General features: G+C 42.7%; 1 protein-coding gene across 3 annotated transcripts in view; it reads right to left on the bottom strand.

Annotated features, from left to right (window-relative positions):
* The window catches only part of Ptprg (protein tyrosine phosphatase, receptor type, G), a 688,602-nt gene that overhangs the window by 27,545 nt on the left and 643,591 nt on the right, over positions 1-17,466 (bottom strand). For all 3 annotated transcript variants that reach the window (XM_006517956.4, NM_008981.3, NM_001347593.1), the window contains 6 exons: positions 14,684-14,775; positions 7,117-7,213; positions 4,147-4,229; positions 3,823-3,957; positions 2,778-2,912; positions 691-863 (listed from right to left, as the gene is read on the bottom strand). In XM_006517956.4, coding sequence (XP_006518019.1) covers positions 691-863; positions 2,778-2,912; positions 3,823-3,957; positions 4,147-4,229; positions 7,117-7,213; positions 14,684-14,775 — 715 coding nt within the window. The remainder of the gene's footprint in view (positions 1-690; positions 864-2,777; positions 2,913-3,822; positions 3,958-4,146; positions 4,230-7,116; positions 7,214-14,683; positions 14,776-17,466) is intronic.

Here is a 17,466-nt window from a genome sequence, read left to right as displayed (position 1 = left end):
ATCTCAACTCTGCAAATGTCTTATTTTGTGAAAACATTATAAGAACAGTCCTGCAAAAGTGCTTAGGAAACGCTAAGTAGCTATGCAATATTAGCTACAGAATAAATAACTTGAATGCTAAAGCAGGGGCAAGCCATGAATGCAATCATAAGTAAAACATAACAACGGCATTTACACAACCATCTAGAGTTGTTTCAGTGAGTTCAGAGACTTTTCCAGGAGTTTTTATAAGAGTTGGTTTATGTAGCACATACAGTTAGAAATGAAAAGAACCATTTTATTACTATTATTATTATTATTAATTATTATTATCATTTACAGGATCCCTCAGAAAGTCCATTTAGAGAAAGATTAGAATCTCTGTCATGGGACTCTTGTATATGTTCAAATTTTATTAGGCTGAGCCCACAATTCCCGTACAGTAGTAGGGACCTTACTAAGACCATTTCATAAAAACTAGATAGTCAGTCAAACAGATGTTTCCCCCAAAGCCACAGATTTCTATCTCCTTTTGTTTTTTTTTTCCAGATAAAGTTTTCCTGAGACAGAAGTGAAGTTCTTCATAAGTGCACCAAGCTTACCCGACTCTCAGACAGGACTTGAGCCACGGGAACTATCTGTGCTTTGAGCACAGGCCAAGTTCACAAGGCTCCAATTCCCCAGTCATCCCCCTCCGAATTCTGATCCTACCTGCAGTGCACCAACACGGGCCCCATGTCTGGCATGCGGGCCGCAGATGACCTCCTCACGAAGGTCAGGACTGGGAGGGCGTACTCAGGGACACCCATGTCAGGCCACTGTGTGTAGTGGTACTGGATCACCGTCCGCTCATTCTGACGACCTTTGGGGTTGCCCTTCTGGCCCTAGAAACATGCAAAAAGGCACCTTGAACCCCTAGGGTTAGCAAAATGGTTAGTAGTACAAAAGTCTCAGGAAACAACCTTGGATCTCATTCTTTAAACTACTGTTTGGGGGCTAAATTATTTCCTTTTGGGGATCAACATACATGTTGTTACATGGTAACATCCACATCTCTCAGAAGGGAAGAATAAAATCATTGCAACAATGAACACTCAACACCTCCAGAGTTTGAAGTCTCCGGAGGTCTCCCGTTCCTGACCTGCTTCCTTCCTGGGCGCTATGCTTTCATCCGCTTTGCCATTCTTGTTTCTTCTCCACCACTCCCCTGGAGCACCTATAGTAGGGTTCCTTACTGCCTGCCATTGCAAGCATTCCACACGAAGGACTAGAGTCAGGGCCACACCTTGCTCTCTGTCTCTCTCACATATGACTGTTTACAGACTGGTTTCCATTCAGGAGCCAACTTTTTACAGTTTCACTGACCCAACCTATGCATCATTTCACACAGAACACCTACTGCGTTCTTTCACTCAAGCTACTATCAAAGAAGGGCAACTGGGCCCGTTTGAGTACTTGGACTCCATGAGCTCTGTGAATTTTAGAGTGATTATTGATTTGCCAGAACCATCCAGAAGCTGAACATGACAGAACACTTCGATGCTGATTTAGAACAGTGTGGCTTACTCTAATCATAACTGTACGGAGGAAGGGCTGTTAACCTGAGGGTATAGCGGAGCCTTAGAGCTGAGTAAGTGTGGGGGTCTCCATTTGGCTACATAAAGACCAAATAGCTCTGCTTCAGACAGCTGCCACACTCAAGGCTGTCATAAGTGCACTTTCTCACTGAGCTGCTATTTAGATCCCAAAATATTGCTGTGGTGAATCTTGTCGTGGCAGAGGACTCCATGGGGGCAGAGGGAGCAGGTATAAAAACTGAGATTACTTGAAAGCAGCATTTCTACACTGTGAGTCTCAGGGTACGACTAGTTTATAAAATACCATGTTACGGTTAAGTCACGTGACAGAACACGAGCTCAATCACCATGTGCACGTGTATTCATGGTCTATTGCATGGAGCAGCCACTTCCCATTCTTACTGAAAAGCAGAATATGAGTTTTCAATAGCTGTCTTGTAGGCCAGAAGTCCTTGGGATACTCTGGGAAACACAGCATTGAAACTTTCAAAAAGCAATTCACAAATAGATGCCACTGTACATGCTGTGTGTTCTCAACTTTAGACAACACTTAGAAAGCCAGGTTCGGGTAGAGGAAAAAAGCCAGTCAGGCCACCTAACTGGTCTCCTGCACTTTGTCAATACCTTTCACAGGGTGCACTCATATCAGGCAAAATGTTAGGGGCTGGATATTTCAGTGGGCAGTGCTCTGGGTTCTACTCCTAGCACTGTATGAACCTGGTATGTTCACACCTGTAATCCAGTACTCAGGTGGTACAGATGGGAGGACTAACTCACCAATCTTAGATACACAGCCAGTTAGAGGCCAGTCTGAGCTCTATGAGCCCCTATCTCAAAAAAAAAAAAAGTTGTGAAAAATGTTTTACAAGCTTGGGTCTGCTCTTAGTGTGCAGTATGCACCCCGCTCTCCCAGTGCGCACACACCTCAGTGTGCAGTATGCACCCCGGCTCTCCAAGCTTGGGTCTGCTCTCAGTGTGCAGTGTGCACCCAGCTCTTCCAGCACACACATGTCAGTAAGCAGTATGCACTCCAGCTCTCCCAGCGCACACACCTCAGTGTGCAGTGTGCACTCCAGCTCTCCCAGCACACACACACCTCAGTGTGCAGTGTGCACTCCAGCTCTCCCAGCACACACACACCTCAGTGTGCAGCATGCACCCGGCTCTCCCAGTGCACACTCAGTGTGCAGTGTGCACCCGGCTCTCCCAGCGCTCACACACCTTTTTCACTTTTGTGTTTCTAACTGAAAGACGACGGACGGTGTAGCAGGCATGTACTTTTGTGCTCTTCAGTGTGACAATAATGTTCCCGTACTCCTCAGTGTTCTCCGTTGGCCAATACTGATCACACTTTCTCTGCAGAGGGAAAAGGTAGCATTTTCACACAACAGGATCAAGACACAGATATGATTACTAAAGAGGTGCATGGGCTGATGTGCTTAACGGCTGTGTGGCCTCTGAAGAAGGTCATGATTTGGGATAAGTTTGCAAACATTACCTGAAAAATGGGCTAATGTTTATGATCAACACAGAGAGAGAGAGAGAGAGAGAGAGAGAGAGAGAGAGACAGAGAAAGAGACAGAGAGAGACAGAGACAGAGAGAAAGGGAGCAAAGGAGGGAGGGAGAGAGAGGGGGGCGAGGGAGAGGGGGGAGAGAGAGAGACAGAGAGACAGAGAGAGAGAGAGAGAGAGAGAGAGAGAGAGAGAGAGAGAGAGAGAGAATGTGCACTAAGAAGGAACCCTATACAAAATCTGGCCAGAATGTGTTATAAAACAGTTTTAAGTACGATTTGGGCTGTTTTTGCTGAAGTCTACCTGAGGTCACTGCCAACAAAACGGGGATCTCATAGATGTCGAAAATACAGCTCATTCTGCTACACTCTTCACGATGTCAGTGAGGTTTCGCTTTGCTTTCCGCTCAGTTTCCTCCTGACACCACATTTCCCAGCATCCCCGTTTGTTGCTGGCTGTATCCTATTCTTCTGTGTTCCTCCTTTGAGTCTGTTCCTCACCTCAGGTATGAGAGTCTCTAAAAACCTCCACACTAGAGGAAGCATTCGCTTGCCTCACTGCATGCCCTAACACAAGCCCGTGTTACCATATTTAGTTTGCACTCGGGACTCCTCGGCTCTTTCAGAGAACACAAACCCACCTGAAGAGAACACATCTGTTTCTTCACACCTGCTCGGCTTCCTTCCCTACCCTCAGCAGGTGCTTAGGTCACATTCATTCACAAAATGCAGACAGTGAGGCAAGAGGCTCCTACCCTTCCTTTCTCCACGAGGTTCGTGATCATGATGATGATTCCCGTGTTTTGTTCCCAGATCATCCTCCAGAAGTCTTCAAAGGTGGATTTTAAAGGTCCCTGGGTGGCAATGTAGGCTTTCGCTTTGTTGTAACCCTTCAAAGAGGGCAGAGCACAGAGTGAGATCACAGTTTTAGCATAGCAGATGGGTTAGTAATTCAAGTACCCTCCGCACTGAGCAGGCTTGGTTCTCAGTGACATTTCTATGTGCTGCTAAAATATCCCCAACCACCTCTGCTGCAGGCTTCATTTTCCAAAGCAGGTTTAAGAATGTTTCTGACTTACATCGACATAGTTTGCATTAATGTAGTCGCTGTGCTTAGAGTCCTTTCCTGGTAAAGGTCTTAACTTCACCCTACTGTGATCATCTACAGAGAGGAAAAGACAAAAACAAAAATGTGATTGAAAACAGTAGCACTTGGTGGCATCCTTAACTCAAGGCAAGCTGGTGCCAAGACAAGCAGCTACTAAGGACAACTTCAAAGCCATCCCAGCACTGCATGGCTGCTGCTACTCCAGACAGGGCCCAAGGAGTACAAATTGTGGCTTTTACTAGTTTTTATAAAACTGCTAGAAATTCTGCAATCCTCTAAAATTTCATTTTCTATTTTAAAACCAGACTCAAAGGCCTTTAATTATCCAGGCCTTCACTCCCTGATAGTATTATAAATGGGGGGAGGGGGAATAAGAACACAAACATGAATAAGAATGCATAAAGTTGGATGGGTAAGGATATTGGGGAGAGTTGAGGGAGGGAAACCATATGATCAATATATACTGGAAAAAAAGGTTTAAATAATGTTTCTGATAAGGTAGATTTCTATGCTGCCCATGTCTGTAGGGTATCTCCCTGCCCTGTGAGGACGGATTCCAGCCGCTTTTCCAGAACCAAAGGCTTGGAAGGAACCAGAGCTTTGCCTATACCATGATTCTGGCACATCCAGGATCTGATTGCAGCGGTTTATGTGGCACTGCTTTGGTGTCCTTTGCTATATAAAGTCATGACCCAAGGGAGAGATGACCGTGACAGACTATGTACAGAATAGGAGTGGCTACAAGAACCCAACTCTCTGAACCTGTGAAGCAGAAATGACAGTCATACTTCCAGCTGGGTATGATGGTGCCACATTTAATCCCAGAACTCACGGGGGGCAGAAGCAGGCAGATCTTTGTGAATTCAAAACCAGCCTAGACAATACAGCAAGTTCTAAGCTGGACAGGATTATACAGAGGGGCTCTGTCTCAATGAACGACACGATTCCTGTATGAATTATACAAGTGATGCATTGATTTCTTTTTTGCCCTGTTTTTGCATGTACTTTCTGGTTGCTGTGGGGGAAGAGTGATGTCCGTGTGCCCTTGCTGGACTCATGGTAAGAAGGTATGTCTATGGACAAAGGCTCACAGTCAAAGGACGATGACCCCTGTTTGGGTCAGCCAACAAATACTGGTCACTCTCACCCACCCAAAGCCCAGAAGGGAAAGAATCGACTTTTCTTACACCTCCTCACCTCCTCTTTACCCACTCATATAGACGAAACCAATAGTCCTTACTCAAAAACAACTTGATGTTCTTTTAGAAATCAGGACAAATAAAACAATCTCTATTCATACACAATATGATCCAATATGCAGAAGCTCAAAGGAGTTCACAAGAGTTATATTTTAGAATGAATGGGTCTGATAGACCTGTATGAGCTAAATCAACATATAAAAATCATCTGTACTTCTTTTCACTGAACATTTTCCTTTGCAACAAGAATCCGAGAGAGTGAAGTGAGAGACAGTCGAGAGCACCTTCTGCTCTTGCAGAGGACTGGGGTTCCATTCCAAGTACCCACAAGGCAGGTAACACCTGTCTGTGACTTCAGTTCCAAAAGGATCTCATGCCCTCTTGTGGTCTCTATGGGCACTGCATGTACATGGTACACAGACATCCATGCAGGCAAAATGCCCATGCTCATACATAAATCTCAGAAAACAAACAATCAAACAGGAATATTTTTCCCAAAGGAAGCAAAAGCTTAGGCAGTGCAAGTTAACCCACAGTTGAAAGAAACAAGACCTAAGTAAAAAGACATTCACCTTTACAGCCCAAAGACAGCATTAAAATGCCAGTGGTTCTGGGTTAATCTTGCATTAGTACAATCCTTGTCAGAACCCTAGCTCAGTATTATGTAGTACGAGTCTAGCTGGTGCTAAAGTTCATATGGAAATGCAAAGGGATAAAACCGTGTGAACAGGAGAATCTCAGTTTCCAATTTCAACCTTTGCTACAAAGCTGCCAATAATTACAGCAGTGTGGTGCTGGCAAGAGAACCCACACAGACATCGGAAAACCCAGAGTCCAGGATCAGGAGGTACTCATGGCCATACAGTAAGATGACTGTCAACAACAGTGCCAATCCAGCTCAGTGGAGGACAATTCTTTACATCTTAAGCCATAGTAAGTTGATACAGAACACATAGAAAAATTAATCCAGATGGATCAAAGACCTAAACAAGAATGCTAAACCCACAAAACTCTAAAGACAAAAGCACAAAATTAAACTTGGTATGGTCTTCCTTTCTAAGGTGTGATCTTAAAAACAGCACCAACAATAAAAAAAACAGGTGAGGATGGATGCTAACAGACTTTTGAAGAGTTGCTTTAGAGGGCGCCATTAAGAAATGGCAAAGAGCCGGGCAGTGATGATGCACGCCTTTAATGGCAGCACTTGGGAGGCAGAGGCAGGCAGATTTCTGAGTTCAAGGCCAGCCTGGTCTACAAAGTGAGTGCCAGGACAGCCAGGGCTACACAGAGAAATCCTGTCTCAAAACACCAAAACAAAAACAAAAACAAAAACAAAAACAAAAACAAAAACAAAAAAGAAATGGCAAAGAATGAGCAGAACATGGAGAACCCCGCCATATATAAAGTTCAATGGTAAAGAGATAAAATTCAGCTAAGAAAATGTGGTAGAGTAAAAGATGAGAACAGAATTTTTCGCAAGAAGATGTACAGATGGTCAGTGAGCACGTAGAAAACTATCGCACTCTCCTGGCCATCCAGGCAGTCGCTAGGAACATACATCCTCTGGCTCTCACTTCATCCCATCACAGGGGCAGGAAATGATCCCACAGCGCATACTCCTCATGATAAATTAACTTCCAGTTGTCAGCCTTTCTCAGCACTCTGGTTCTGTCTGGCTTTTGATACAGCGTGAAGACTTAATTTTTCTCACAGTAGAAGATAATCTAAAGGTTATTACTCACATGCTAAAATGTTGATGTATCTGTTTTTGTGCTTGTTATCCGGATGATTGGAATGCTCTGCAGTGATGTTCATATCAGCTGTACAGCGCTGGACTTCCTGATGAAGAAAAACAAGGTTTTAGACACACTAGAAATTGAGAGGCACTGCCACCGTGCATCCTACAACATGCCATCAGCATAGACTACATACATGATAGTAGTTCTCTAAGACCACACTGTGGCTGAAGCATGCTCAGCGACAACTGCCAGGGAACCTAGAGTATATCTTAATGCACACATTAATCCCTATGTTGAAATGAATGGACCTAGAGTACTGCCAATCAAGTAAGGTACAGCACATTAAACAGAGGACAATATTTAATACTGTCATTTTACAGTGACCCAGAGATTCATTACACAATCCTGTACAACAGAATGTCCTTTATACTGGAAACAACTTTATATCTGCATGTCTTCCATGTATCTTGACTGCATCATAAGGTTATGTGGAGTGACTGGCCTCGTCTGTCTAGGTTTGTCTAAGTACATTTTATGGCACTGGTATTATGGTGAAACCACCTAAGGTAGCAGATCTCATTATCTGGCGTCATCTTACGTGGTATGACTCCCCCCTCCGCTGTGCACACACCTATACGTACAGATAAAGCTATATAGCATCAGGGTCTACTCGGCCCCTGCAGGGCCACTGTTTCCTCCAATTCAGTCAGATCTGAGCATTGCTATAACCATAGCAGGTATGGGGATAATGTGAATTTGGCTTCGTTCCCTATTATTTTATCATTCATCCACTTGTGACCTGGTATTTGAGTGGTACAAGACAATATCTCCTTTAGAGTCTGAAATACAAAAGACTCTCTTTTTAAATAAATCATAGTCTATAACAAAAAAAAAAAAAAACCTGTTAGCCAAATGTGATCAACAGAGAAGAGGCCTGAGGAAAAAATATGGGAATAAAAATAGAGGAACCAAGGGAGGCTTAAAATAGGATGTGGCAATTCACTGGAGTCTTACAGGATGCACGGGAACTTCCAAGAAGGACAATACAGCAGGATTTGCAACGTGCTTGCAGGCTGCCTGGCCTCATTTCACAGACAGAACTCCACAAGCTAAAAAGTCTGTTTGAAATAACAGTCATGTTTAGCCCAACTAATTCTCTGGACTGGCTCAGACACAGTTGGCCTTGATTAACTGTTTGTGAACTCTAGTTTTAGTCAACTGAACTTTCATTAGAAACAGTGGTGTCAGGAGCAAGACTGCTTCACTACCTTAGTTCCAGATATAAACATCCATTGGCCCAATATGAAGTAGCTGAAAAGCTAAACTCTTGTGCCCTGAATGCGTCCAACACAAAGAGATACAGAGCTAACCAATCGGGAAGTCATTAGCAGTGCGTAGCTGCTGCTAAGACCAGGAACAACGTCACGAGCTCACCAGGAGAATGGTTTATACATGGCAGATGATTTAGTTCCACAAAGCAGTTCCATTATAGCGTCTATGCAGTTAACAGCATTTGCAGCTAACATCTTAGAGAACCACAACATACTTCCTAGGGAGGAGCCCCTTTCCACGAAGAGCATCTCTGAGCTAAAGTAACAAGGTATAAAGGGTTGTGATCTTTTCAAGGGAGCCATATTATTGAGTCTCCAATACTGGGGAGCCTACATTCAGTTTTTCATAACTGTACATCTTCCCAGCTGTCCCTGAAGAAAAGACTCCATAGGCATCAGCATGATCCATCTCTTCAGGAGTAAGTGTTTACTGGTTCTCACCTGTTTCCTACCACTACTAAGTGGAATAAATTCTGCTATCTTCTGTTCTATTCTAGTTTCTGACTCAGTTTTATAAAAAGTGGTTTAAAGGGCCACAGGGCTGCCTTTGGCTCTTTTCTCTAAAATGAAAAAAAGTATGTGTCCAAGATCACGAGTCTACTATCTCAACACTGGCCAAAACACAGCCATGCTAATTATACTTGGGAATACTGGCACTTGCTTTTTGGAATTGCTTTAAAAGCTTGAGGGCAGTTTAAGGCAAAACATTTCACAAATGGGTTTGCATCCTGAATAGCATCAATTCACTCTGTACACAAACCTCAGAGACAAGTCAACACCCTGTTGCTGCTGGGCAAAAGCCATCCTTTTTGGCAGGTACCCTTTAAAGCTGAGATGGTCAGATATTTCATACTGAGATCTTAGCCTTGAGTTCTTTAGTTTGAGATTCACTGTCTATTGATTTTTCTTCTCTCCCCTGTTCTGTGGCTCTGACTACCCTAGCCATGGACAGAGCTGGGCCTCTGTTACAACAGACTGCAATTGACTAGGGCTGCATTTATAAAGCACAATTGAGACAGCCAATCAAATCTTTTTTGTCTTTTAAAGCCTCTGGTCTGAGGTGTTGTCTCTACTGCGCATTTCCAATCATGTGAATGACATAAAATAAAGAATTGTAAGTACTCCTAGATCTGCTTTAATAGAACCCGCGGGTTTGGCTAAGGCCTTCTGATTTTGCTTTATGGATAATAATGTCACCTGTGAGTCACTGCATTGTGTCCTGGCTGATTCAGATGCTGATAATACCCTCTCTAACAGAACTGACATTTCAAAGTTAGTGTGATTTTAATAGGTGCTCCATCCTTTTAAAGTGATCCTGGCCAGTGGTGTGTGCATGGGAAATTTACTTATTTAATTAGCACTTTGATGAGAATTTTAAGCTTATTTGTCTTTGTCTATGTAACAAATCTAGAATTCTAAAAGTGGATATTCTGAATATTAACAGATATACATCCACGAGGGTTGGGGAGCACAAGAGAAAATAGTCGGCTTGAAAGTTAAAACTAAAGTTAGTAATAAGACATGAAAATACTATCATTTGCTACTGGCAGAGTCCTCAGGAGATGTACTGGGCTGAATCTCCTCCTCGGAGTTTTTGGGGGAGAGGCCATCTAGAGGGCATGGGAAGGCCCGCCAGCCTGTCTTTCTGTGGTACCATCCAAAGAAATACTACCTACATGTCCTTCAGTTAACCCAACAAAGAACTCCGGAAGAAAAATCCTTTGAACCTGGTATGTTAAGGGGACTGACCTACAGACAGTGCAATGCATTAAGTCATGACTAGTCCAGAGCTGTTACAATCCAACAGAAAGCTGGTCCTCAACAGAGGTTTGCTAAGCTGTGCCATCACCATCTTGTCTTTGGCCATTAAATCTGACTTTCTTTCAATGCAGGAACCTGTAGAATTCCTTTGCCACACTTTCAGGCTCTTATCTTCTACCAGCTCCTGTTCTCATCTCAGCCTTAAACCTGTGCTCTTCAGAAAGGCAACACGTTCCCCCACTATCCAAACCCATGGCCTTTGCTCAGAGCCCCTTCCTACCACCCCACAGTTGGCCTGTACAATAAAATTCATTTCAGGCACAGGGTCATAAAGTTTAAAAAAAATCGCTCAACCCCTTTTATAAAAGGATTTACTTAAAGTTACCTTCCTTCCTTCCTTCCTTCCTTCCTTCCTTCCTTCCTTCCTTCCTTCCTTTCTTTCTCTCTCTCTCTCTTTCCCTCTCTCTCTTTCATTCTTTCTTTCTTTGTTTTTTCGAGGCAGGGTTTCTCTGTGTAGTCCTGGCTGTCCTGGAACTCACTGTGTAGACCAGGCTGGCCTCTAACACAGAAATCCGCCTGCCTCTGCCTCCCAAGTGCTGGGATTAAAGGAGTGTACCACCATCGCCCGGCTAACAGTTGCTTTTCTTGATAAGGATTGAAAGCACATTTCTTAGCCAGGTGGTGGTGGTGACAAACACCTTTAATCCCTGCACTAGGGAGGCAGAGGTAAGTAGATCTCTGAGTTTGAGGCCAGCTTGGTCTGCACAGTGAATTCCAGGAGAACCAGGGCTACACAGAAAACAAAAACAAAAACAAAAACAAAACAAAAAACCCCGTCTTGAGAAACCAAACCAAACTAACCAAACAAACACACGTTTCTTTAACATTCAAGACCGAACACACAGCTCCCCCAAGGTCAGATCCTGCCACCGCTCAGTCCTTGTGCAGCATGATGTATCTTTCCAGGGACTTCCCTGTTCCACATCAGCAGCAGTCACTGAAGTCTCCATTCGTGACACAAAACAATGGGGCCACTAGTCCCTCAGCGCATGGGCTCAGGTGGCCAAGATTTGTGTTCTCAATTTAAGATGAACAACCGGTCCACATTTAGCTCAGCAGTTAATTGGAGCAGAGTCCATCCCCAAAGGATTGTGGCAAGGGCCTTGGGCCTCTGGCCTCATCTCCATGTCCAGCCTTTAAACTTCTGATCCCTCTAACCCCTGTGTATTAGCCAGCACTGTACTTTAAGAAGCCTTCTGCTTTGTGATTTTAGGAGCTGGGAAAGAGGTTCTGATATTAAACAAAACAAACAAAACAAACCAAAACAACCAAAAAGAAAATCAAGCCACTCTGGGAAAGCCACTCTCCAGGAAGCCCAGTGGACAAGACACACTATGATTTTCACAGTCTAGAGAACCTTTGAGAGATGCAATGTCCCCATCTTTGGAGACTGTTCACGATTTATCTGGAGAAGATGAAACACTGGTTTGCAGCTTCACCTCTGGACAGAGACTCAAAATTATTCAAGTGGGCTGTTTCCAACCACCGCCCCCCCTCCCCCCACCAGCAATTGCATCCTTAAAATATGACAGTTACTCACTCCATTTTTTTTTTTAAACCCCAAGATTCAAAACCCAGCAGAGGCAAGGGGAACTGGTACTGAACTAGCCAGTCAAAGCTCACAGGGCCTCTCTAGACGTAACTGGAGAGGCTCAGAAGTGCTAGAGCGGATTGGTTTTAGACCATTTCCTTTTCATTTCTCTCTGGTCGCCTCCCAGCACCACCAAATGGAACGGTTCTAATTCGTCACTGTACCTTGCACACAGACAAGGACTAGTTAATAATCACTTATTTTACCTCGCCTCACTAACTCTGAGCATGAGGGGGTATTCTCACGAAGATCAGTGATTTGCTAACTGGAGGCTTCTGTTTAGATGCTGAATAGGCTTTCTGTAAGCCAAATTTGGGACTAAAAAGGTTGTGTAACGGAAAGATCATGTACTCCTTACCTACACATGCAGGAGAGGCCCCCAAACACGTGTCTTATTTTATTTTTTTCCAAGGCACAAATACACGGCAGTCAAGGACACCCTTGTTTCTTTTTCTTGCCTCCAGCTCATTACAGGACACTACTTTCACGAGTCTGGAAGCTACTGGGGCTCACCAAATGGAGTTTGACAGCAATGGTCTCAACCCCCTGCTGCTGCCATTTCAAAACCTGGCCACCTAATATCTTGCTTTTTGTATGGATAAAGTTTTTCAACTTTATAGTGAGGTCGTTGAGAAATGAGATCTAAGAAATGAGCAACATAATCCACTGTGCTAAGCAAGCAGTGACTGTGGATGTCCTCACAGTGGGTGGAAATCTGTGACGAGCTTATACTCCCTGACCATAATAATGGGTTCATTTTAATTACTTATTTATTCTTCCTATTACACAAAACTTCTTTTTTGGCCCTTACACCGTCAGTTACTACCTCTGTTTATAAAATAGCCTTATTCTCTCACATGGCTTGTTACCACATTTCCCTTTTAGCAAGGTTACTAAAATAGAAAATGCTTTTGTTTACAAATCCTTCAAAGCTTTGGTAAATTTTAAAGGTCACAGTATATCGGCCCCATGATTCTCCACTCTCTGTCACTGCCTTCTAGTTTTCTTAGAAGTCTTCTGATTGAAGTAACTCAGCGTTCAGTTTCCCCAGGTGGAGTCAGGAGGCGCTAATGGAAGTTTCCTGGCCGTGTCTGCTTAGCTTCCCCAGCGCACAGTACTGATGCTAGGTGATTAAACCCTTAACCCAGCAGATTAGTGTTTCTAGGATAGAAATAGAGCACAAATAAATGCCCAGGATTTGTTCCCAGGCAGGATTTTGATACAGCAAAGCCCATCTTTAAGTCAGATCAAGTATACAGAGGTGTAGCTGATTATTTTGAATAATTAAATGGTGTCAAAACCAGCTGTGATGAATAGCACTGGGGTCTCAAATCATAAATAATTGAGAAACCGGAGTTGCATTTGATCATCCTGATCAAATTCTGTTCTCTAGAGGATAAATGTTTGTCCTGAATACCATCAACATTGTTAAATGCCTCAATATTGTTGCTCAGTCATCCAGCCAACAGCCAATTGAACTAAATCACTTTAACAGCGCACACATTTGCTGTCCTCATGAATACAAAATATTTGACTTAAGCCATGTTCTTTGTCATAGAACAGGCACCTTTTGAGGTCAGCATCCAATAGCAGCATTAGATACTTGACAAGCATCCGTTCATTCCACAAAAGCCAAGTTCTTTCTCTCTACCACCGTTGCTATCACTGTTCCCAATAAAAACCTAAAGCCAAGCCAAACCAACCAACAAAACAAAACAAAAACAGCACAAAACTAATAACAAAGAACCTCAGAGAAAAACTTTAATTTAACCTGGGATGTCAATATAATTGCCTTTCTGATGGCCCATGGAGATCCCAAATTTGCATAGAGGCAGGGGCTCTAGTCCCATTTTTCTCATTGTTCATGCGAGATAATTGCACCTCAGAGCTGTATCCTTCATGGTCCCCACGTGATGACTTCCCATTCCTTTATTTGAGCCCCATATCCAATTGTGCGAGAAGAGGTGGGGTGAGAAAGGATCTTTACCATCATTTCCATTACACTGTAGAAATGGAAAGAGAAACCCACTCACCCCTACAGCTAGAAGACAGCTGAGCTGCCATAAAAGCCTGCCCTGCTCCACACAGGCCCTGCTGCCAGGGATGCGCTTCAGTGACGAAAAGGGCAGTCTGTTTAATAGCTCCTCATTGACACCCTGTCACTGCTGAACTGGCACGGGACCCAGAGCTGGCAGCGAGGGACCTGCCATCTCTCTACCTTGTTTCCTACACACCAGCTCTTAAAATCAGAAGGCTGTGTTAACCCACATCGCCTCTCCAAGGATTAATACTCACAAAAACAACAACAGTCAATTAATAATTAATCCAGCACTTTCTAGATGTTTATTTTTTAACCTAACAACTTCATAATGTGGGTGACGTTAGCACCATTTTTAAGGATGAGGAAACTGGAGATCAGAGATGAAGTAATTGGCCCAAGAACTTAGGAAGCTCACTTCTGGCAGAGCCGGCACTTTCTCTGATGCCAAACCTCCTGTCTCTACGATACCATGTACATCCCAGAAATGACATGGAATCAGGGAGCTGGCAGTGTGGCTGTGCTCTTCCTTAGAGTTAAGAAGCAGAGGACCCATCCTCACTGACCATCCTCCCCAGACGTGCACATGCAGAACACTCGAAGCCAACTCCCTCTCTCTGCATCTTCTTGGGGAAATGTTTATAAGAACATCAGTAAAAAGAGAAAGACATCTCCAGTTGGCAGAGTTATTGTCCTGAGAGGCTTAGAATAAATGCAGTTCACACTTTCAAAAACTCTTATGAGATAAAAATAAACTTTCTAGAAATTAGTTTTCAGTTTGAGACATACCTCAAAATCTTCCGAGAAGCCATGCTGGCTATTGGAATAGAGCTCACCGATGTGTTTACCAAACTGTTTGACAGGAATGGCTTCCATGTCATCTGGAGAAATGAAATAATACTCAGGGTCACACAGAATACACTCATAAAACAAATGGCATTTAGAAAGCAAATGTGACTTAAATATCTGCTGAAAAATGATTAAATTGTACCAAGTGAAATAAGTTTCTGAGGAAAGGCCTTAGACTTCATTTTGCACCGAGGTGTAGTTAGGATGTCGAATTGCTTACCAGCTAAATAAGGCATTTCAAAAACCATACACATACCTCTTATTCTGAAGACAATGTATATAGTTAAGGGAATACATCATACTGTAGCTAAAATTCTTGTCTTACCAAGGGTACTCATTTGTCAGGAAGGTTTGCTAATTCATGTGCTTTAAATTTTTCAATTATTACTCAGTGGCTGGGGCTTGAACACACAGCACCTAAGTTTACTTAGTCTCTGAAATGTACATAATCTTTTTCACTCCGATAAATGTCCTCGTAACAGCTGTACAAAACCATCTATCTTTAAGTGTTCAGAATCTTAGTTCAAGGCAGCGGTGTCTATATGGTGCCAAATAATCAATTTGATATAATTAACTGGATTTGGAGGGGGGGGGAGAGGTAATGACAGCCTAGATGTAGATACTAGAATACTCCACATACCCCAGTTTATTTTGTCACTTTGAAAGGAACCTAATACATGTTTTAGGTTTATTTACAGAAAGCCAGTCGGATCCCTGACTGTTTCTGCTAAATGGCCACACCCACCCCCTCACTGCCACTCGGAACTCCTCCTTCCTCAGCCCTCCCCCACAAATATTTCCTTTAAAAAATACTCGGCTGAATTTGAGATAAACAACAGACATGACATTTACTTTATTCAGAGTGAAAGATCTTTGGCAAACGCACAAACATCTAAACTGCCGCAGATGCTTTTCTTAGCGAAGGGTATGAAGATCTGTATGTGTAAACGAGGTCCTACTTTGGCAAGAATTTTATAGATGCAGGCCTGACAATCTGATTTCTCTTCATCTGGTGACAGTTAACATTGACTCTGTCATTCTTTCTCCACTTCCTTTTGAGAGAGCAATGCTCTAGGGTGGCTTTTGCATCTATTGACATTTTCAAACTTGAATCATTCTTCAGTGGAAAATAGCAACTCTTATACTTTGTTTAAGAAAGGTGATTTATATGTCCATAATCTAAATCATTCAGCATTGAAACATTATTTAAACAGAATTGCTGGTACTCGGCAAACACAGATTCTCTCTCTGTGTGAACAATTAAAGCCCTAATTGCTTTAATAGTAAACTTTATGAAAAAATTGCCAAGTTATTTACAAATATTTCAGGATTGAATATGTTCATGAATATGCAATCACTCTGTACGCCCAAGACATCTATAGCTTCCACGATCTAACCAGCATTAGCAAACTATGAAGAGCCAAAATGTTTGCCCAGAATATTTAGCAGAATGCTATTCAAGAAAAGTTTCCAAAATTATCTGATCACTTAAGATGTTTAGAAGTAAGTGAATTTTATAACTAGAGTCATATGGCAATGAAGGGTCCTCAGGCTGACTCAAAAAAGGATTAATATGCACATAGTTGGGGAAATCTCAAAAACCTAAGTGTCCAAGGATAAACACATCTTTGGACTTTATAACAGTTTGCAAGGGCAGAGTAGCACAGTTAATTATTGGGTGACACCAATATTTTATTCTATGGTCACTGTTTGGAATTTCTAAGTCCCAGAAATTTATGGCACTGGGATGAAGGACATGGAGCTTTGTTCAAAAATGGAAAAAAAAAAAACTTTGTTACATTCAGATATTTTATGGGTAACATAAAAGGTTTTCAAGACATCAAAATGCAAAGGTAAAAAACCATAGCATTTGAAGGACACAGCCCATAGCAAGTCCTGAAAAGAAATGCTTTCAAGTTCAAAGTACACTCCTTTTCTTCTAGACTGTGAGCAACTGCAAAAATCAAACTGCTTGTTAACCCATGATGATATGCAGTTAACCTAAGTAGCACTCAGTATGGTCACCATGGAAACATATGATGCACTAAATCTTTCATTTGCATTTTTATCCAAGGAAACTAAGCCATACCCAATCCATACACTCTGGAATCATGGGTACCATCAAAACCATCATTCGAGCATTACATGGGCAGATGTGCACACAGAGGCATGCTATATAGACGACTGCCAACTGCTCAGATAACACATCACTTGTCCTTCACTCAAGATAAACAGTACAGGGGCCATATATCTTTTCTGTCATAAGATAAATATAACACAGCAATAAAGGAGAAGCTCTGGTCAACTATTTCTTGGATAAATTTTCTAGTAAGTTTTCTCAACGATTTTGAACAGTACTACAAGCCTGGTCTGCTTAGTTTTGACCTGGAAAGATCCCTCTTGGTGTAGGAAAATGTCCATCTACAAGATGTTATTTCTTCCTAACCAAGTTCGATTACAGATCATAGCAGAACTAATTAATGACCATTGCTTTGCATACACCCACTCTGTATCAGAATGTGCCCTGGTATAGGTAATACATGCCTCCTCCTCTTACAAGAAAACAATTTCCTGAAGATGAACCGAAGGATGGATGGTGTTCTGGTTTGGTTTCCCATTGCTGTGATGAAACACTCTGGGTAAGGACATCTTGGATAGGAAAGGTAGGAAGCCAAAGCAGGAGCTTAAGAGGGAACCCAGAGCAGAAAGCAGAACGAAGCACT

The sequence above is a fragment of the Mus musculus genome, chromosome 14, assembly GCF_000001635.26.
Source record: "Mus musculus strain C57BL/6J chromosome 14, GRCm38.p6 C57BL/6J".
Classification (NCBI taxonomy): Eukaryota; Metazoa; Chordata; class Mammalia; order Rodentia; family Muridae; genus Mus; species Mus musculus.
The sequence above is the reverse complement of the archived record's forward strand: the minus strand, read 5'-3'. Positions and strand labels throughout refer to the sequence as shown.